Source organism: Carassius gibelio, chromosome A18 (genome assembly GCF_023724105.1).
Source record: "Carassius gibelio isolate Cgi1373 ecotype wild population from Czech Republic chromosome A18, carGib1.2-hapl.c, whole genome shotgun sequence".
NCBI classification, from domain to species: domain Eukaryota; kingdom Metazoa; phylum Chordata; class Actinopteri; order Cypriniformes; family Cyprinidae; genus Carassius; species Carassius gibelio.
Genome location: NC_068388.1, coordinates 5,917,499 through 5,938,795, shown reverse-complemented (window position 1 = coordinate 5,938,795; position 21,297 = coordinate 5,917,499). Strand labels below are relative to the sequence as shown.

Sequence of the window (21,297 nt, the reverse complement as noted above, 5' to 3'; positions counted from 1 at the left end):
CAAGGTTAATAAGCCTCGAATACCGATCTGGAGTGGGCAATGCGCTTTGTTGTTTTTAAGATCTGGACTGTCTTGCACACTTACTTCCTGTCGCGGGCACACACTCTCAAGTGGCAGACCGCAAGTGTGGGTGTATTTGGATGAGGCATTACTCATCCTTACGTTGCAAACAAGAAGATTTCTGAAGAATGGTTTTCGTTAACACAGTGAATGTGGGGTCCAAAACACTATTTGACCATTGAACATTTCTGGTTACTTAACATAAAATAAATGTTAATTGACAAACTTATTAAAATTATATATTTATATATTCCGGCTAGTTGCCAGTTTAGCAACTTTTGTCCTTTTTATTTAGTTTAACCTGATGTACAGTACTAGCTAAAACTGAAATAAAAATGTATAAAAACTATAAAGATATATTTAAATAATAAAAAAGTATTAAATCTGAAAATATAAAATACAATCTTTGAAAATATAACAAATATTATAGTACCTCAATTATGCTACAATATAATTAACAACAACAATACTAGAGAAAAATGTCCAGAAATAAAATTCCTAAATTTGCATACTATTTTCTGACATAACCCAATCAAAATAATCTGAACAGCAAGAGAATCCAATCAATTAAAATGAAAAGAGTCACAAACAGATGTCCAATGTACAATGTACAATTTATTCTGATCGCAGTGCATGCTGGGAACTCAAGTAGGCTTATGGCATAATATTTGATTTGCATTATTAAAATCACTACAGTTTATTTGTGATTAAACTAATGAAAGTCACTCTGTCTATTGAGAATGCACAACCACAGCTGCATGTGCATATGCAACTGCGAAATTACTATTGTCAAGAAAGTAGTTCATAGAAACCATGCCATGGGTAGAAGGGAAACATTTGCATTTTTGTGTTCAGACACAAAATGCTGGCTTATATGCTAAGACGATCTCAGTTGTACTGAAACATGTGGTGCAGGTAAGCAGCTCTGATGCATGCTGGCCACACGTACTGTATAGAAGGGTCTGTTTTTCCAGAAAGGGAACCAAACATGGCCCTGTCACTGAAACACTACTGCTAAATGAACTAATGTGTTCATGCATTAAACATGAATGTAGAGTCCAAACTTTCAGGGCCTATTAGCACACAAGCATCTGTAACACCTAAAAAACAGACATACTATTTCTCAGTTACAATATCAGCAATTTTAACAATATTAGCTCAACACAGAAGTATTTTTTTCTAATTGACCTTACCTTCAAACTGTGTCATAGCCTATGTAAATTATTAATGTCTGCTGATTGCCTTGTGAATCTGCTTTAAAAAAAAAAAAAAAAAAAAAAAACACTAGATGGCACTGCGCATTACAAAAATAAAAACATTTAAATGTATATATTATATTTCTATTATTTTAACAATTCTTGTTTTTGTATACTGTTTTGTAACATTGGAAAACATATTTTAAACCTACTTTAAATAACATGCTAAATTACAAGCAGGTGTAAAATGTATATATTTTAAGAGACATATTAATGTGTTCTCATATTATTATTATTTAATTGTTTAAATGTATTTTAACTTCGTTTTGATTCATTTGAAAATTATTATTATTATTATTATTCCACCATGCGTCCATTTAAATTAATTCACATAACTACATTTATTAATTATTGATGTATAATACTCTTTGTCTTCGTATTTAGTGTTTGTATGTTTGTTTGTTTTCTATTTTAATTTTACATGTTCACCTTGTTGTTGTTATTCGTTATTTCACATACTCTAAACTGTACAACCATGGCTTATATCTGACTCGTTCTTTTTGGATTGTACTTTTTTGTGATTAAAAAAAAAATCTAAATCTAACTTCCGCATGCGTTCTTCGGTTGCTATAGAAACAGACGGATGCAGGTCCACGTGGACGCGAGTCCCTCTCTGTGAACGCGCACAAGTGAGTGTTTGATCAAACTTGTCGGCAGCTTTCTGTAGTCATGAGACCTTAACGCGAGCAGCTCCAGCTTCAGAATCTTCTGCACGTTCAGTTAATCTTCAGTCTTAGTCTTTGCTTGAACTTAATGTCCAATTGTGGAGAGTTTCACGCTTAACAGTACTTTTCAACAAGAGTTTGTCGCTTAATGGGTGGACTTTATGAAGTAACATCAGCAGCTGCCTATTTAAAGGTACAGTAAAGGTTGTTATTTTTTACCTTGATCTGCCTGTTTAACTTGACCATTTCTGTGTTTTGTGCTTTGGCAACTGAGAGCAGGAAGTGTGAAAGAAAGTGTGTGAATGAGTCTCCTATTGAGAGGAGGAAACAAGTGTTCCTGTTTTCATCAGCTGCTACAAGTTGCATGCATATTGTTTGTTTTCATGTAGTACATGACTTTTCTTTTCACTATGGTCCCTCTGTGAAAGTGTATTGCCTTTGTTTTTGTCCCAGACATTACATTTCACTTTAAGGGACTTTCAAGAACAGTATATTTAGTGACGCAATAGATGTTTTGTTCTCTTTTTTTAAATTTAGAAACTATTCAAGAGTTGATTCACTAAGCAAAGAAGCATTGTCTTTGACTATTGTAGATGCAGTCTAACTGGACTGACAAGAAATGCTTTCCATTTGGGTTTTGATACAACAAAATGTTTGCATAGTGTAAGAACTTTGTTGAATCTACAGTGACACACAAACTACTGTTTGCACTAAACTTCAGAATCACAGATAGCATTCCAGTAGGTTTAGTGTTAAATAGATCCAGCCGTTCGCCAAACCGCTTATCCTCTGTAGGGTTGTGAGGATGATGGAGCCTTCACTGGTTATATACCTCAAATGTATTCAATGCTGCTTAAAAACATCTGCCAAATGCTTTAAATGTAAATGTTTGCATGAGGTCATGCTTTTTGCTGTAATATTCTGGGATAGCCTGTGTATTTTTAGTAGAAGTAGAAACCTAAGAGACTTCTTGTCAGATCAAATACATTGCAAAATGTCTAGTTAGAAAAGGTTAGGCTGAATCAGAAGTGCAAATGGTGCCTATTTGTAAAAGTGTTCTTGTACATATTTTATTTTAAATGCATTTATGTGAAGCTAGTAAGTCTGTCCATGCACCCAAACAGTTTGAACATCGTGGCACACTGCACTGTTCTCTTTATTGACTTGGCAGCAAAGATAAAGGTTTCATGCAAAACAGTAGTGATATTCCTTCTGAAGGTCGTTCACAGAGGGAGGATTAGGTCAGGCTAGTGCAATACAGTATTGTATTTTCCTGTAATGTAGTAAAGAATTTACAAATAATTTGAAATAATCCTTATTTCAGAGAAAGAGAGAGAGAGATGTTTGAGACTGCAAACTTGTGCCTTTCCCGGTCAATACCCAGAGGAAATGTGCATCACTACTCTCATATATGTGGCATGGCTTGTCAGCTCCCATCAATCCCATCAACTTTTAACTTGTGGTCACTGCACAAATAACATCTGTATTCCACTAAATAAGAGAGACGTGCTCTCTAGTATTCCAGTCCACTAGTTTCTGCTATTCTCAACGGACGAGGACTTAAAGGGGTCAGTAACTGAGAAGTCAAAATTCCCTTAATCTTTTGACATATAAGAGGTCACTATAACTTTTTGTTGTTGTTGTAAAATTCACATTTTGCTGAAAAATGGTGTCATGCTTTTTAAAATAAAGGATAGTTTCACTTGTCACCGTTTCACTGCTCGTGTGACAGTTTATAGGAAAAACAAATATTCAATCGATATGGAACCTAGATAACTTATCATGAGACTTTGACCACCGTGAAAATATAAGGAAAGAAACATTTTTGCCTGCGCATTTTTAAACACAAACACATAATTGTAGGATATAGCCGACTGCGTTCCAAATATTACAGCCAATTAACTCGATTTGTAGCAATCAAAGAGCTGTTGTCAGTGAGATGTGATGCTTTGCGGTCTAATGGGCTTTACAAACTTTGAAATTACTTTTGTGCAGCAGGAATGCCAAGTTCGTTCGATTTTTCTTCTTAGACAAAGGAAATCAATATTGCACCCATTCAGGCTTTTATGACATGTAAACAAAAAGTTTAATCAACACATCTGCCTAGAAACCCAAAGCTGCGATCATTATCATGGATTTATTTATTTCTTCTGTTTCATCTGCTTGTTTCATTTTGCATCAAAGTTTCTTACCAAGCTGATTAGCATTTTTAGTTGTTAGTAAGTTGTTAGTAAGAACACACTAAAGTGGCTAAGACTTAGAGAAATCATTCTTCTTACAATGATTCAAATATGATATTTGAGAGTACATCGATGTCGGGGGGGGTCAAACTCAATTCCTGGAGGGCCGGAGCCCTGCAGAGTTTAGATTGATACCTGATCCAACTAGTCAAGTCCTTCAGGGTTATTTGAAAACTACATGGTACAGTATGTGTGTTGGAGCAGGGCTCCGGCCCTCCAGGAATTGAGTTTGGCACCTCTGATCTACGGTCACCGTTGGCTTTATCCTACTAGCTGTCTAAGGACCGAGACATAGTAGGGACTAGAATATCATGTTGAGGTGGGATTATTTGACTTGGCCCAGTAAACTACAGCATGGTGACATGTTACAGTGGGGGAAATATTTATTTGATCCCCTGCTGATTTAGTAAGTTTGCCCACTTATAAAGAAATAACGGGTCTGTAATTTGAATGGTACGTAGGTTTATTTTAACATATAGAGACAGAAAACTAACCAACCAACAAAAAAAAGAAAAAAAAGAAAAAGATTCAGGTTGTACGGGGCTCACGCGATATAACCTATTTACACACTAAACATGTTAATATAGCAGGATATTCTACAAATTACTTATTGCAAATAGTGGCAATCATCTGAACCTCAACTTTGTAATACATTGTAAAATTATTTAAAAAATATATATAAAAAAAATCAAATTATTAAATAGATGCCTCCTAACTGGAACAAAGAGGCCTAGACCTACATTAACCCTACCCGATACTTTATTTTTAACTTTTTGATATTTTCCTAATTTTTTATAAAAAAATTTGAAAAGGGAGAAAAAAAGTTAGCCGAAAGACAGATTCGAACCTGGGTCAATTGCGTCAAAAAGAGCATGACTCACACATTATCATCTACACCACTGAATCTGATGATTCATAAACGTCTTTTGTAATCTTGACCAGCCCAATCACACATTGGTGGGTGCAGCTGGTGTCTGCCAACAAGGCGACCTCTTAGCACTTAATGTAAATAGACACCTCACACTTTTTTATTATTTCCAACAGTTAAACAGTTGCCCACAGAAAAAAAGGGGGTGCTGCAGCACCCTCAGCACCCCCACTTCCTGCGCCTATGACTCAATGTGGTGAAGTCGTCCTGTACCCTTAGCAGAAAAACAGCCCGAAAGCATAATGTTTCCACCTCCGTACTTGACTGTAGGGATGTTGTTCTTGGGGTCATAGTCAGCAATACTCTCCCTCCAAACACAGCGAGTCGAGTTAATGCCAAAGATCTCAATTTTGGTCTCATCTGACAACAGCAGTTTCTGCCCAGCCTTCTCGCAATAATTTAGATGTTCTTTGGCAAACTTTAAACAGGCCTGTACATGTGCCTTCTTGTTCAGGGACCTTGCGGACGCTGCAGGGTTTCAGTCCACTGCAGCGTAGTGGGTTACCTTGTTGGTTTGCTTGGTGGCTATGGTCCCAACTGCCTTAAGATCATTAACAAGCTCCTCCCATGTAGATCGGGGCTGATCCCTTTTTCATGATCATCTTTACCCCATGAGACGAGATCTTGATGGTTGTTTTGTATTTCTTCCATTTCCAAATAAGCTCACCAATAGTTGTCTCCTTCTTACCAAGCTTCTTGCTGATGGTCTTGTAGCCCATTCAAGCCTTGTGCAGATCTACAATCTTGTCTCTGACATCCTCTGACAGCTCTTTGGTATAGCGCATGGTGGTGGGATAAGTTGGAATGGAAGATACAGATTGTGTGGACAGGTGTCTTATATACACCTATTGAGCTGACATTAGGAGTAACTGGCAGGACAAATCTTTTATATAATGTTTAATCTTTTTTTACTTTTTTTATTTTTTTTTTATTTTATATATATATATTCTGTCTGTATCCATTAAAATAAACCTACCATAAAACTTACACACCCTGTAGTTTTTCAATTCTCTGTAAGTGGGCAAACTTACAAAATCAGCAGGGGATCAAACAAATATTCCCCCCACTGTACCAGTCACACTTTAGACATTAGCAACTACATAGAAACACCCTGGTAACCAGTTTTACCTATCATTTGTTTTTGAAAGAAGTTTCATAAGTGCCAATATGTATAAATAAATAAATAATAACAGTAATATAATTTTTTGATGAATAGAAAAAGCTTTTTTTTTTTTTTTTTAGTAAAATTCTTTACTGTCACTTTTGATCAGTTTAATTCACTTTTGCTGAATAATAGCAAAAGTTTTGATTTCTTAAAAAAAAAAAAAAAAAAATCAAGATTATAATGACTCCAAACTTTTGAACAGTAGTGTATATTCCTATCCCTAGCAGATCTCAATGTGGTTTAAAGAGGTGGTTGCTAATTAAAGAGGTGGTTGCTAAGAGATGTCTAAGAGGATGTGATGTGGTGTAACTCAAAAGCGTTCTCTCTTCTCTTCTGTCAAGGGCTGACCCATGTGAGGAGAGTGGAGTTCACACATACACATACACACACACACATGGACGGCATGGCGTCTTTCTCCAGCACCTGTGGCTCTACGGTGGACCGGGCATCCCACCGTAGAGGAGAAGACAGACAGGGGACACCCAATGACAGTGACTGCAGTGCTGTGCTTGAGAAGACCAGAGAGTTCTTCCAGATTTGTGACATCGAGGGCAAAGGCTTCATTACACGACGCGACATGCAGGTAAGGATGTTGGGAAGGGCATTCATGTGATTTGTCATTAGGCAAGGAGTTTTATTGGTGAAGAAGTATGAAAACCCCAGGAAATGTCTCTAGTCATCTGGTCGTCCTGGCATTGTATCATCTACAAACCATGGGCTAATTGAGCTAATTTGTGTTTGATCACCCTTATAACTTGTTTACTTACAACAGAAGACAAGCAGTAATCTGAATAAAGTAATTAGCTTACAAAAAATTACATGCCTCTGTTATTAAGCGCTATTCTTTTTTTTCCCACACTGTCGTGAAAAACCTGAAAATATTAGGAAAATATTATATATATATTATATATATATTATTGAAATGTTTAGTAAAAAAAAAAAAAAACTAAATAGTCAATAAATATTTTCTAATTATTTTAAGGTCTAAAATATTTGATCATCTAAATATATATATATATATATATATGTATGTGATCACTCTTATTTTGTTAAAATGAATAACATTTAGCTGTTTCTGCAAGGTCTATGTAAACTAACAGAACCGTATGGTATGTTTTATCTTTTTCTTGCAAAATGAATAAAACTGTATATATATGTATATGTTTTTTATTTAATTACAGTTTTTGTTATTTTTCTGTGGACTTGTAAAGTAGTCATGCAAATACGTACATACATTACTATAGTAATAATTCAGTAGCCTCATATACTTTCTTTTAAAATATCATGATATGGCATCAGATACCATCATTGTACCATGGTACCACCACCATGTTTTATTTATTTATTTTCAGTTACACCAATTGGTCATAGTGTGTGTGATCCATCAGTCGTCCATAAATGTGGTTGATTTATATAAAATGTTCATTTTCAGTACAGCCTCTTTTCGTGGAGTGTCACAATTGGAGGCGCTTGTGAGATCATCCTAAAATTGTGGTGGGCATTTTGAAACCACCCCTTCAGTTGTATTATTGTGCAGATTCGATCACCTCTTAGATTTTCCATTCATTGCACAGGTTTCCTTTGAAGTCTGGCTCTCGGGCCTTTCTCTGAAGAGCCTTTTTCAAAAGCATCACACCTTTGATCCAGTGTCTGTAGAAAAAGCATTAATAAACATTGGTTCCTAATCTATATTTAAATGATGCCTTTTGTTATTTCAACCCATTTGGATTAAATAGATCCTATAAATTCATACATATTTAAATCTTAAGTGATTGTATATATGATATTGTGAAGACCGTGACAAAACATTTGCATGAGTAACTTGCAAGTAACTTGCATCATGGGTCCACCACATGTTGGTCTGGCTGAAAATGCTGACAAAACTATTGGGGTTTCAAAGTGCTGCATTTTCTAAACCTTCGGCTGTTAAAAAAGCCACAGGAGGAGTTTTATTGCTGTTTTGAGAAGCTGTCACTTTGGTTTACCCAAGGAACTGGGTGATGGTCTTGCAGTTTGTGCTCATTTTTACGCAAAGGTTTTCACATGTCCGTTAGCTTTTACAACTGACTTTTACAAGTACAGAAATGCCAAAAGTCCATGCTAAAGTCGCACATAGAATTATACAGTATGAAGTGTTTTATGGGACATTTCTGAGCAAACATGTGTCAGGTTCCCACACAGGGTGTGTTGTTTGCTCTCTAAGAGTAGTAGCGTTCTTACTGTGTGTTTTAAAGTTGTCAAACGTCACTGAAATCTACAGTCAGCGTCATTTTAAAAGTGTCAAAACATAGTTTGAGACCCTACTCTTGACACAAATAACCTGGCAAAATATGTATGTAAAGATAGTTATATAGATATATAGATAGATATATTACACACACTTACACTCACTATATATACATACACTTTATATGTACATACATACATACATACATTCATATATATATATATATATATACACACACACACATATTTATAACTATGTATGTTTGCTTGTGTGTAATATATATACAGTATGTTTGTTCGTTTGTTTGTTTGTAATATATAGTATATACAGTGTGTGTGTGTGTGTATAATTTGCTTATTTCCAGGTGATGTAATATGCTTTTCATAACATGTCTGTATCATTTGTCATTTGTTGTAGAGGTTAAATGGAGAGCTTCCTTTCAGTTCTGATGAACTTGAGAACGTCTTTGATACTCTGGACGCAGATGCCAACGGATATCTGACCTTCGAGGAGTTCTCCTCCGGCTTTAGTGTGTTTGCATTTGAATCTATACAGCATATAGAAACCATTAATAACAATAGATAGATAGATAGATAGATAGATAGATAGATAGATAGATTATTGTATCTTTCAAAAGTTTGCTAATGTATTTATGTCTCCCATTCAGGTGAATTTATGTTTGGTCCAGGTGTGGTGTCAGTAGATCCACATGCAGATGAGAAGCCGGTCTCAGGAACGACTCCGGAAGTGCTCTATGAAAGCCAATGGGAGGAGAGACTCAGCAGGGGAGAGGATGACGAGGAGAAGCACTTCTGCATGCTAATGGATAACCTGGGGGCAAGCAACATCTTTGAAGAGTGAGACTCATTCCAGTCAGCCACACTATTACAAACCGATAGTGTGATTGTGGTGCACTTCCATGCAAGAATATTTCCACTAATGTATAAATTCATTTTTAGGTTGTTATACATTTCAGTTGTATGATTTGTACATTCTTAGAAGTATTCTTGCATGGAACTACAACAAGATGCTGTTTTCATGCTATAAAGCACAATATATTAAAATATCATTTAGATTTCATTTAAATGCGACACAAAATGGAAAAGGCATGAGAATTTAATCAGCTATGTGTACAATACAAATATCACCAAAACCAATCGATAGTCAAAGACGCCATACTCTTTTCTTCTTCTCCTGAGAAAAATGTAGGTTTTCTATCAAGTATCAAATTGTTAAAGCTTATTTAGTTTAGATATTTCTAGAAAAAATATTATTACATTTTTATACAGTATATATGTATATACATACACTTACACAGTATATAATAGTTTCATTTAGTAAATTTTGATTGTTATTATGATTATCTTACGATCTACTTTAAGTTTGCCAATAAAATAATGTTGCTGCTGATATGGTGTTAAATAAATAAATTAATTAGACAGAGCACATTCCCAAAGGAAGACACAACATTTTTGATAAGACCAAAGGAGTTTGATAAAGATCTGTTCTTGTCATCTCATTGACCATATGGTGTGTTAAGCCCATTTTTGTAACACATGACCAGATGCACTTTCAGTAAATACCGCCACTCCTAAAAGGCAAACGGTGATGGTGGAAGCCATCAGTTATAAATGTTCATCCTTCTGACGGAATGTAATCCTTATGTACGGTTAATGCTTTTTCAAAGGGGATAGTGTGGATTAGATTCTGGTTCCATCTTTTATACAGTCAGTTTCATTTTGCTGTGTGATAAAAGCAGCATTGTTGTTGTTTTTTTCTTCTACTGTATTTCCACAAAATCATGATGTGCAATTTTCATCTTCTTTCAGGAGACCTATTGCAACAGAAAATTACCAAGACCTGTGTTACTGTACTGAAAGTATTTTTTGTAAAAACTAAATTTTTGAATTCATCAGACTGTGGCCAGACATTTATAGTTGTTTTTAACAGTGGAGCACATTTTTGTGGAGTTTTTTTTTTTTCTCTTTTTTTTTCGCAAACTATAATTTGGTGAACTAAATGATGCTGTTCTTGTGTTTTGATGTCTCAGACCAGGAGAGGTGCGGAGTCTTTGGGTGCAGCTTAGAAAAGATGAGCCTCACCTCCTGTCCAATTTTGAGGAGTTTCTTGCCAGGGTCACTTATCAAATCAAAGAGGCCAACCAGGAGAAGAAAGAGATGGAGACGGCCCTTAAAAGGTCAGATGCCAATTAAGACGCTAAACTTAATAAATAAATGTTTGTACCATTTAAGGTCAGTAAGATATTATTCTTATAATTTTAATTCAGCAAGGATCCATTCAAATTGACCAAAAGTAATGGTAGAGACAACTAGAATATTACAAAAATCACAAAATCAGAAAGCATTTCAATACTTTTTGCAACCTTTCTTTTGGCTGATTTTTATAGTGTTCCTGTAGCTCAACTGGTAGAGTATTGCGTTAGCAAGCGCAAGGTTGGGGGTTTGAATCCCTGGGAACACGTTAGGAGAAAATTGTTAGCTTGAATGCAATGTAAGTCACTTTGGATAAAAGCATCTGCTAAATGCATAAATAAATATATAAAATATTTTATCTATTCTGTGACATTCATACATTTTTGAGTGTCAGCCCACTATATGAATCCCATTTTGCTTGTCTACTGTGCCTTTGCCACTTGATTTGTTATGCAAGTTTAATAAGAAAACTTAAAATGTCTCCTAGCAAACCAAAAAAAAAAAAGCATTGGAGTAAGTTAACAAAAGATAAATCACTTCTGAAACAACTGGCAAAGAATAAATGCTTTTTGAATGACGTCTGTTCCATTGACCCAATGAATAGTGTTTCATTCTTTCATTTGACTAAGTGACTAAAAAGCTTTTTGAGTGATCCTGACGTCTTTCGTAGGAAAGCGGCGACACATGATGATGAAATCCAGAGGCTGTATGAAGAAATGGAGCAACAGATCAAGAATGAGAAAGACAGGATACTTTTAGAGGTGAAACAATTATTGCAGTTGGTCATTTGAACAAATTCCAAACCTTGAGTGTTACCTTAAGTTGTGTACTTAATTAAACCTAATGAAGACTATAAAAAGATAACTCTTTTACATATGACTTTCATTAAAAGTCATATGTAGAGACCAGAATATAATCCAAATTTGGGAAAAGGGATCTTTTTTGTTGGGTCAAGAAAGAATCACCCAGAACACCCACTGTCAATATCAAACTAAAACAAAATAAATAAATAAAAAACAGTTCTGAAAGGTTCTTAGACTAGCAATCCCAATATGTGATTGATCATTTATGATTTTACAGTAGAAACACTAACTGTTGCTATGTACCAGGGTAAATTGTATGGGTCGTGTGATCTGTGTATTCTCCAGGATTCTGAGCGGTTCTTGTCTCGCAGTCAGGACATGGAGCATCAGCTTTCCACCAAAGAGAAAGAGCTGGAAATTCTTTCTAACAAACAGAAACGGGTGGGTCACAAGTTCCTTTGCTTGTCGCTAAACCAGTTTAACTAGTAATAATTATGAAGACATTGCACACCTAGTAACTATTTTAATAATGCATTTTGTATATAATAATACATCTAAGGAAATGACAATCTACCGCAGACCTCCAACATGTACACATTTTGCATAGCAGACACGCATTTTGTCCTCAAAGTACGCTGGTATGATTTGTCACTCTAAACTACGCAAAAATCTAGTGACTCCTCTGTCCACGCGCATTATTCAAAACAAGCAACACAAAAAGATGAAGAGTGCAACCAATCAGAGCATTTTTATTTCTTTTTTTTTTTTTGCATTAAAATAATTTCTGCGTTTCATTTCTCTCTTAATAGCCTATAGTTTATAGTAGTATAGGCTCGCGCTCGGGCTATAATTACTTTCTTTTTTTTACTTTTAAAGGATAATTTTAGTTTTTAGATTGCAATGTTACATTTAGAATGTAATATGATTTATTATACCAAGATATATAGGCTATAATATTCCACACATTTTAGCTCCTATTGCCCAGCGTTATTGCTCATAATACCCCTTTGATTTATTTTAAAGATGTTTGGATAAGAATTATACAGATGGGTAGATTATTTCCTGTAAGGGTTTAAGTCCTAGTGAAAGATCAAGAAAAGGCTGTAACTTGAGCTCAAGAACAAGCTAACATTGACTTTTTAAGGACTTTTACTCAAATATAAGTCTTAATGCTCAGAAGTTTCTCTTGTATTACTCTGATTGTTTAACATAATCGCCAGGTGTTGATCATTTGGTGGAAATTTGTGTTCAAGTTTTAGAAAACCACACCTGATTGTGCTGACGCACACAAAAATAGATGCTGATCTATACACACAATAGACACAACCCAGCAAAACCTTTCCGTGCTAATGAATTAACAGGAAGTAACAAAGTCTTAATGCCTCATTTGCCTCTGTCATTAAAAGCTTCATTTTCTTCTCTTCTCATTTGTGAACAGCTAAAGCATATTCGTTCTATTATTGGTTATGCAGCGTTGTGCAAAAGCAAGCAGAACTGCTTTTCTGCTGTGAAGAGCTGAAGTGTGGTGCTGTATGTTTGCTCCTGTTTTTGTCTATATTTAGCAACATAGCATGAGTGTTAGAGCTTTCTTATCAATTCTTTCTCTCACAAAGTCCCAGCCAAACACTCACAATAACACTTCCAAGGCCATCCTTCCAAGGACAGTGGTGTTAATATACATGGCTGGTATGAAGGCCACACATTTGTGTAAAACCTGATGGTCATGTTATCCAGCACGATTTGATTGTTTCATTAGTACATGTGTGTTTGTGTGATGTCGGTCAGCTGGAGCATCAGTGTCGAGAGCTGCACAGCGAGCAGCGGGAGACGGCCGTGGAGAATGTTAAACTAAAGCAGTATAATGAGGACTTGGGCCGTGAGCTGGAGCACACCACCCAGGAGCTGAGTCTGGCCCAGGAGCAACTCATGCTGCTGCAGGAACAGGCCTCGCGCCTGAACGAGGAGAGAGAGATGTGAGGAAGATATATATATATATATATATTGCATATATGCATGTTTTGGACATAGTGTATAAACGTAATCAATCTCAAAAAGTGAAATTTTTTAATTTTAATTTTTTTTACATGAGATAAGCGTCTTCCTTTTTTTTTCTTTTTTTTTGTGAAACTTTTTTTTTTTTATATATATAATATAAAATGTAATACAATGCAATTTAATATAATATAATTTAATATTTTTTATTTCTAAAACATGAATTTTACACTGTTCAACGCATATCAGGGTCACATCTCCACATTTTGCACATGAGAATATATATATATATATAAAATTTAATTTAACCTGTTAAATGTCATCCCGTCCCGTATACGGGACGCCTACGTTGACTATACTATATTACAATCAAATTTAATCTAATCTTGACAAACTATATATCGTTGGAAAGGTCTAAGACTCCCAAATATATATTATACCAATATTTTTTGTTAAAAATTATGTAGGAAAAGTAATAGATTAATTTATGACAAGAGTGCACCCTCAGAAATCTACATTACAAAAGGAGCTTTGACCTTTGTTTAAATATAAGACTTCCTCTTTGCCTTTTTCTCTATCACATTTTAGAAATCATCAGAAGTTATATATCACTTGAAAACATAAAATCTCAAAATTCATCCTTCAAAACCCATTTTAAAATCAGACATTGCATTACCATGTAAATGGCACATCAAAATCATGTTACAAAATGTTTTCAAACATGAAATATAAAAATTTAGGTGTGTATCATGCACATTCAAGTCTATCTTCAAAAAGTGAGTGACAGTTATCAGGTTAAAAATTAAATGTATGCATTTAGCAGACGCTTTTATCCAAAGCGGCTTACAGTCCATCCAGGCTAACAATTTTTACCTATCATATATTGCATAAAGAGAATTAAGTCTATCTTATATCATTACTTTCACGACTGTATTTAAAATCATTACTCACAATTAATGTTATGTTTTTGTTTTGTTTTTTTTGTCATTATTTATTTTTCATTATTTTTGTAATTGTCATTATTTTGTCCCTTATTCACATTAGTGTATTTGATACAAAATGTAAAAAAAAATCATAAGTAATATATCATCATTTATTTCACATTAAAATGTATTAGAAGTACAAATGTAATAATGTATTTTTTAGTTTTTGGAAAGCTGGTGTTTCATAATGGCCACTTAGTGAAATAGTACATTTTGTCCCTTGTTTGATGTGTTGTTAGTACTGCACACAGTATCATTAAAAAAGTACTAAACACATTATCATTAAAAGAGTTTGTGTTTTCTCCAGGGAGATTTATAGAGTTACAGAAAGCCTACATAGAGAGAGGGCAAGTCTTCTTAAGCAGCTTGATTTGCTACGGTAAGAAATAACTACAGTACAATATAAAGAAAGGTGCATGTCTTTGTGTCATCCCAGATTTTACATGTGTTCTGTTTTATTCCTCCTAGAGAAATGAACAAACACTTACGAGATGAAAGAGACATGTGCTATCAAGTAGGTTCTTGTGGACGTTGTATTAGACATTGTTGTAAATACTGATCCTGCATTTGAACGATTTCAGTCAATTTCAAATCATCGTTTTCTGTCTTTCAGAAACCAAATACTTCTGCTGCAAAACTCTCATGGAAACAGAGGTCTGAATCAATTACTATGAAGCACTCTGAGCGGAAGCAGTCATTTAAGAGGTAAGGCTGTGTGAAAATGTCATCTGTACACTCCTCAAGATGAAAAGATACAATGAATCTGCAAAATCTAAAAGGTCTGATTCTCCTAAGATAAAAGAGGTAGTCATTTTAGACTTGAGTTTAATCAAAGCTTATTGTGATGACCACAATGAGATGTTTTCTTATTTATTTTTGGGATGAGTAATCTAAAAAGGTATTATGTGGTTGTTGTCTTCTCAAGCGATGAGGATGAAGAGGTTCTGCCGCAGTCGAAGCGGAAGAACGTGATTGGCGTAAATGGCCACAGTATGGACCTGGAGGACATGGTAGATGCACGACCTCCATCAAAACACAAGCTCCAGAGGATCATCTCCATCGAGGAGGACCATCTTCCTCAACTCCTTCAACAGGGTTATCAGGCCCAACTCCGAGAATGGAGTGAAGATGAAGAGTTGGAAGAGGGCATGGACCTCCAAATGAGCAACATTTACCCCACAACCAGCACTCCGACCTCCGTTTCACCTCCTCCAGGAGTCGCACCCACACCCACCTCGCCCAGAGGACAGCCTGTGGGCAAAGAGACAGTGCAGTCGGTGAGAAAACAGCTCGATTTGGTCTGAACCTCAGAAATTTGTTGAGGTTTCAAAATGAGTACACTCTGAAAGTAATGGTTCTTGATTGGCATCAATGAGGGACCTCGAACACCCATGGAACATTTTCATTGCGCAAAAGGTTCTTTATAGTGCAATAAAGTTCACTATTGAAATACTTCTGCACACTAAGATCAAAAATAGTTATTTTAAGAGCTGTTCACAGAAAGGCTTTTGGGGAACCTAAAATGAACAATTTGGAACTTTAGTATAAAATATAAGCATTTGGGACACATGTATCCTACAGACTTATGCTTTTTTCCTCTTTCCTTAATCATAGTATCTTTTTGTCTTTTTCTAGGAGGAAGGGGCCAGTTCAGGTCCAGATCGTCTGTTCAAGATTGTTATGGTGGGGAATTCTAGTGTGGGAAAAACATCTCTTCTACGTCGCTTCTGTGACAACTGTTTCCACTCTGGTACATGTGCTACTGTAGGTAAGTAGCCTTTCTTTACATATTTACTAGTGTCTAGGGGTATTTTTCATTTAACCTGATTAGCCTCAGTTTTAAGGCAATTTGTTAACCCAAAATGAACATTTTCATCATGCTCCTCCAAAGCTACTGTATGTCTTTGAGTGTGAGTTCACAGGTTGATCACAGTTTGACGGTCTGTTCTTGGGTCTGTTATTTACTGATTGTAAACATTTATCAATAACTTGGTATTGACTGATACCACAAATCAACTCCGTCTGGCCTTTAGTCAGGTCTTGTATGTATGGAGCTTCTTCTGGGATGGAATCAAAAGCAGGAAAACATTAAATGGCAGAAACTTATTTCCTCCTTCAGACTGACTTTCTTGTCTTGACGTATGCAGGTATTGACTACAGTGTGAAGACTCTGACAGTGGACAGTAGCCAGGTAGCCTTGCAAATGTGGGACACAGCAGGACAGGAAAGGTGAGTGATGTTTTTATTGGATTTCTATTAATAGTCTTAATGTGTGTTGATTGATTGCTTCGTTGCGTCTTCTAACTGCTAAAAGAAGGGAATGCTGAAGATGGTTTCATTCTGGGGATTGCAGGTATCGCAGCATCACTAAGCAGTTTTTTCGTAAGGCTGATGGTGTGGTAGTGGTGTATGACATCACTAATGAGCAGACGTTCACAGCAGTGAGACAGTGGCTGGTCAGCGTGCAGGCGAGTGATTCATATCCACTTTCCTTCTGAGTAAATGATCATATTTAGACATATGTACACATACACCTAAATATTTCATATTTATGTGTTTTAAATTGATCAAAAGTGTAAAGACATTTATAATGTTACAATAAATATCTACTAATTATATTCATCAAGAGATCCTAAAAAAGGTGTCATGATTCCACAAAGCTAAGAAAAAGCACACAGGTCTTCAACATTGATTATAATGAGAAATGTTTCTTGAGCACCAAACAGCATATCTGAATGATTTTTGTTTGTAGCAATAGCCAAAAAAAAAATTAAATGGGTCAAAATTATCGTTTTTTCTTTTATAGCAAAAATCATTAGGATAGTAAGTAAGGATCATGTTCCATGAAGATATTTTGTAAATTTGTAAATATAATTTTTGATTAGTAATATGCATTTGCTAAGAATTCATTTGCACAACTTTAAAGGTGATTTTCTCAGTATTTGGATTTTTTTTGCACCCTCAGATTACAGATTTTCAAATATTTGTATCTCAGCCAAATATGGTCCTATCCTAATAAACTATATATTGGAATATTATATAATGGAAATATGATTTATTCAGCTTTCAGATGATGAATAAATCTCAATTTCGAAAAATTGACACTTAAGACTGGTTTTGTGGTCCAGGGTCATAAATTAGATATATCTACCGTATTTTTTGGACTATAAGTCGCACCTGAGTATAAGTCGCATCAGTCCAAAAATACGCCATGACGAGGAAAAAAACATATATAAGTTGCACTGGACTTTAAGTCGCATTTATTTAGAGCAAGAGCCAAGAGAAAACATTACCGTCTACAGCCACAAGAGGGCGCTCTATGTCTTCAGTGGTAGACTACAGGAGCACTGAGCAGCATAGAGCGCCCTCTGGCGGCTGTAGACGATAATGTTTTCTCTTGGTTCAGGTCTCTTAGTTCATTGCTCTTGGTTCATGTCAAATTAATTTTGATAAATAAATCGAACCTGACTATAAGTCGCAGGACCAGCCAAACTATGAAAAAAAGTGTGACTTATAGTCCGAAAAGTATGGTATTTGTATACAGTGCATTAGTTTTAATGGGAAGTCTTTCTCTTTCTCCATCTTACAGGAGGGAGCAGGTGAGGACATTCCCATCATGCTCCTGGGGAACAAGACTGATCTAGATGGACAGAGAGAGGTTCCATTGGGATTGGCTGAGAAGTTAGCCAAGGTGAGTGAATCTGGGCCCTGGAGTGGCACTAATCGATCACCAATAAACATTTTAAGCATGGCGGTCTTGAAACGAACAAGTTAAAGAACTGACTCAGGGCTGAATGAGTATTCGGCTGTGACGGGCATTCTGTGGAAGTTTTCTGTCCTTTACGTGTGTAGTTACAATGAAGATGCAATATGTGGCTTCCTGTCCGTTACTGTTGCAAGAACTCAGCAGATAAAAAAACCCACACTGAATGACAAAGTAAGAATTACTCGTTATTCTAAAAGTACCTTATTTTGACATTTTCTTGTCACTCTTTCAGGACTTTCAGTTAATTTTCTATGAGTGCAGTGCTTTTTCAAGCAACAATGTGACCGAGTCCATGATCCACATGGCAAGGTAAGAGGTGGTTAACCAATTTATTTTCTGCTGAGTATACAAAAGAATGCTTTTGAACACAGGCACACCAGATTTTTGCCAACAAGTATAAAAGTATATATGTGACCCTGGACCACAAGTCTTAAGTCGTTGGGTTATATTTTTAGCAATAGCCAAAAAAAAAAAAAACATTGTACAGGTAAAAATTATTGATAGTTTTTTTTTAAATGCCAAAAATCATTAGGATATTAAGTAAAGATCATGTTCCATGAAGATATTTTGTAAATTTCCTATGGTAAATATATCAAAACTTAATTTTTGTTTAGTAATATGTATTGCTTAGAATTAATTTGTATTTTCTCAGTATTTTGACTTTTTTGCACCCTCAGATTCCAGATATTCAAACAGTTGTATCTCAGACAAATATTATCAGATCCTAATAAATCATACATCGATCTTATCAAGCTTATTTATGCATCTTTCAGATTATGTATGAATCTAAATTTCGAAAAATTGACACTTAAGACTGGTTTTGTGGTCCAGGGTGACATATGTTGGTCCACTTTGCAGTTTAATCTGGCCAAGAACTGCATTGCTGTAATTCCTTAAAACTCAATATCTTTCAAGCATTCTATGCCACCAACCTTACTTTGCAAGTGCATTTTTAATTACTATTGTAGTAGCTTGTACTTTGTAAGCACATCTGTTCTTGTGTTGTTATTAAAGGGGTCATGTGACATTATTTTGTGTATTTGGTGTAATGGAATGTTTTGGGGTTTTTTTATGTTTTTTTTTCCTACATACTGTATATTATTGTTGCTCCTCTATGCCCCGCCTTTTTAAAATGCTTCAATTTTTACAAAGCTCATCGTTATGAAAAGCATGGTGTGCTCTGATTGGCCAGCTGTCTAATGCATTGTGATTGGCCGAATACCTCAAGTTTGTGACGGAAATGTTACGCCTTTAAAACTGCTTTTAACACTCCAAAGACAAAAGAAAACATGAAATTGCTTCATATGAACCCTTTAGCTAAATCTCTTCAAAATCTTTTATTTCGGTAATTGAAATAAAGCTGGAATAAAATATAAACTACGATATATAAGATGAATGTAGTGTTGGCTTGGCAATAACTGAAATAAGTTCCACCTGAGACTAAAATTACTACAACTAAAATGAATAAATGTAAGCGATTATATATACTAAGAATTACAAAAGCATAAAATATTACTAAAACTAAAAACAACACATTTAAAATAATGAAACTATTGTAATATAGTATTTGAACTTTATAACTATAACACAATAAAAAACAATAACCCTGACTATTATGTGTTAGTTCAGGCAGTATTATTGTAAGTTTTTAAATAACATTTCACCATTGTATTCCAGTTTTGAGTGCAATATGCACATGAATTGACTTCTGGCATAACAAATTGTACTATCAGTGCATATCCAGTCACATTAACAGCCAGGTATTCTCTGTACAATTTTATTTTGGTTGTACTGCAACTTATAAGTGCTACTCTTTTCTCTCTGTTAGAGTTCTGAAAGACCGAGAGGACAGAGAAAAAGAGAAAACCGTGTCACTAGTAGATAGCCACGCTAAGAAGAAGTCCTGCTGCTAGTAGAAAGTCACCCATAAACACTACAGATCTTTCCAACCTTTTTTGCTTCTGCATTTTAGTATGGTTTGGTGTTAATGCTGATCTGTCCCCCCCCCCCCATTCTCTTTTTGTATGTCCACTGTGGAGTTCAAATTGTTTGTTCTTTTTATATACCAGTACCGGTACCTCTTTACAGTGTGAAACAGACAATTTTTACAATATCAATTAGGTATAGGGCTTTAAGTAGAGCACTATAGTTTTGTATATTACTACAGTTGTCAAACGTTTCCCTGTTAAGGTCATTTAAATCAGCCATCACACTATTGAAGTAAACAAACCTTTATTTTTGTATTGACAGTTGTTGTAATTTATCTTTTTAATATGAAGGTCTAAGAAAGTATGTTTTAAATGAGCAAAATAAGCTCCTACATGCTAGTTTGTTTACAGCACAGTCATTTGCACAAATGTGTTATTTATTACTTATGATGAATTGACTTATTCCTTTATTATTCCTAGCAAGAAGACATATTCTGAAAAATGGCTCTAATTGCTGTAATCAGCATGAATATTTTTAATACACTGCCATGCAACCAACATAAGGTTTGCATAAGGATTCGGTTTTAACAGGATTCAGTGTTGTTCGCTTTACAGTACTGAATAAACCAATGATCTGTATAAATAGATTTAGTCTAATATTGATTTCAGATTACTTTTTGTATTTTATGTATTGTGGCAACAGTAATGTGTGTTTGTGTATGTATATATATATATATATATATATATATATATATATAATATATTAGTCTGTATTTAGTATTTAATGTATTCAGTGTTAAATCAGTTCAAAATGTCTCACAGCAGTTGATGTTCATCGTTAATCTAAATTATTAGAAATGCATTAATTGTAATTGAGAGTGGATTTATGCACATTTGAGATAAAGGCTATGATGTGTTTTCTCAAGTTTTTCAGTAATCACAATATGATTCTTGATCTGTAACTTGAGATTTCATATTGATTCACACATAACCTATCACAACTACTGTATGACACCTGGGCAGAATAACACTAGATTTAAGCACAGTTTTTCCACTCTGTCATTTAGTCTT

General features: G+C 35.0%; 1 protein-coding gene across 1 annotated transcript; it reads left to right on the top strand.

Annotated features, from left to right (window-relative positions):
• The first annotated feature begins 1,932 nt into the window (after nucleotides 1–1,932).
• On the top strand, nucleotides 1,933–20,974 carry LOC127934657 (EF-hand calcium-binding domain-containing protein 4B). The gene is made up of 18 exons (XM_052532177.1): nucleotides 1,933–2,174; nucleotides 6,656–6,897; nucleotides 8,959–9,070; nucleotides 9,209–9,398; nucleotides 10,592–10,738; nucleotides 11,425–11,515; nucleotides 11,903–11,998; nucleotides 13,343–13,530; nucleotides 14,840–14,911; nucleotides 15,001–15,046; nucleotides 15,146–15,237; nucleotides 15,458–15,809; nucleotides 16,168–16,300; nucleotides 16,680–16,761; nucleotides 16,886–17,000; nucleotides 18,122–18,223; nucleotides 18,531–18,607; nucleotides 20,127–20,974. The coding sequence occupies exons 2-18, from the start codon at nucleotides 6,709–6,711 to the stop codon at nucleotides 20,209–20,211; spliced, it is 2,169 nt and encodes a 722-aa protein (XP_052388137.1). The 5' UTR covers nucleotides 1,933–2,174; nucleotides 6,656–6,708; the 3' UTR covers nucleotides 20,212–20,974.
• Nucleotides 20,975–21,297: the final 323 nt, after the last annotated feature.

Coding starts and splice junctions, on each gene's coding strand:
- LOC127934657 (XM_052532177.1), top strand. CDS start 6,709: ATGGACGGCATGGCGTCTTTCTCCAGCACCTGTGGCTCTACGGTGGAC. Junction 9,071..9,208: donor GGAGTTCTCCTCCGGCTTTA/GTGTGTTTGCAT, acceptor TCTCCCATTCAG/GTGAATTTATGTTTGGTCCA. Junction 11,999..13,342: donor TTTCTAACAAACAGAAACGG/GTGGGTCACAAG, acceptor GATGTCGGTCAG/CTGGAGCATCAGTGTCGAGA.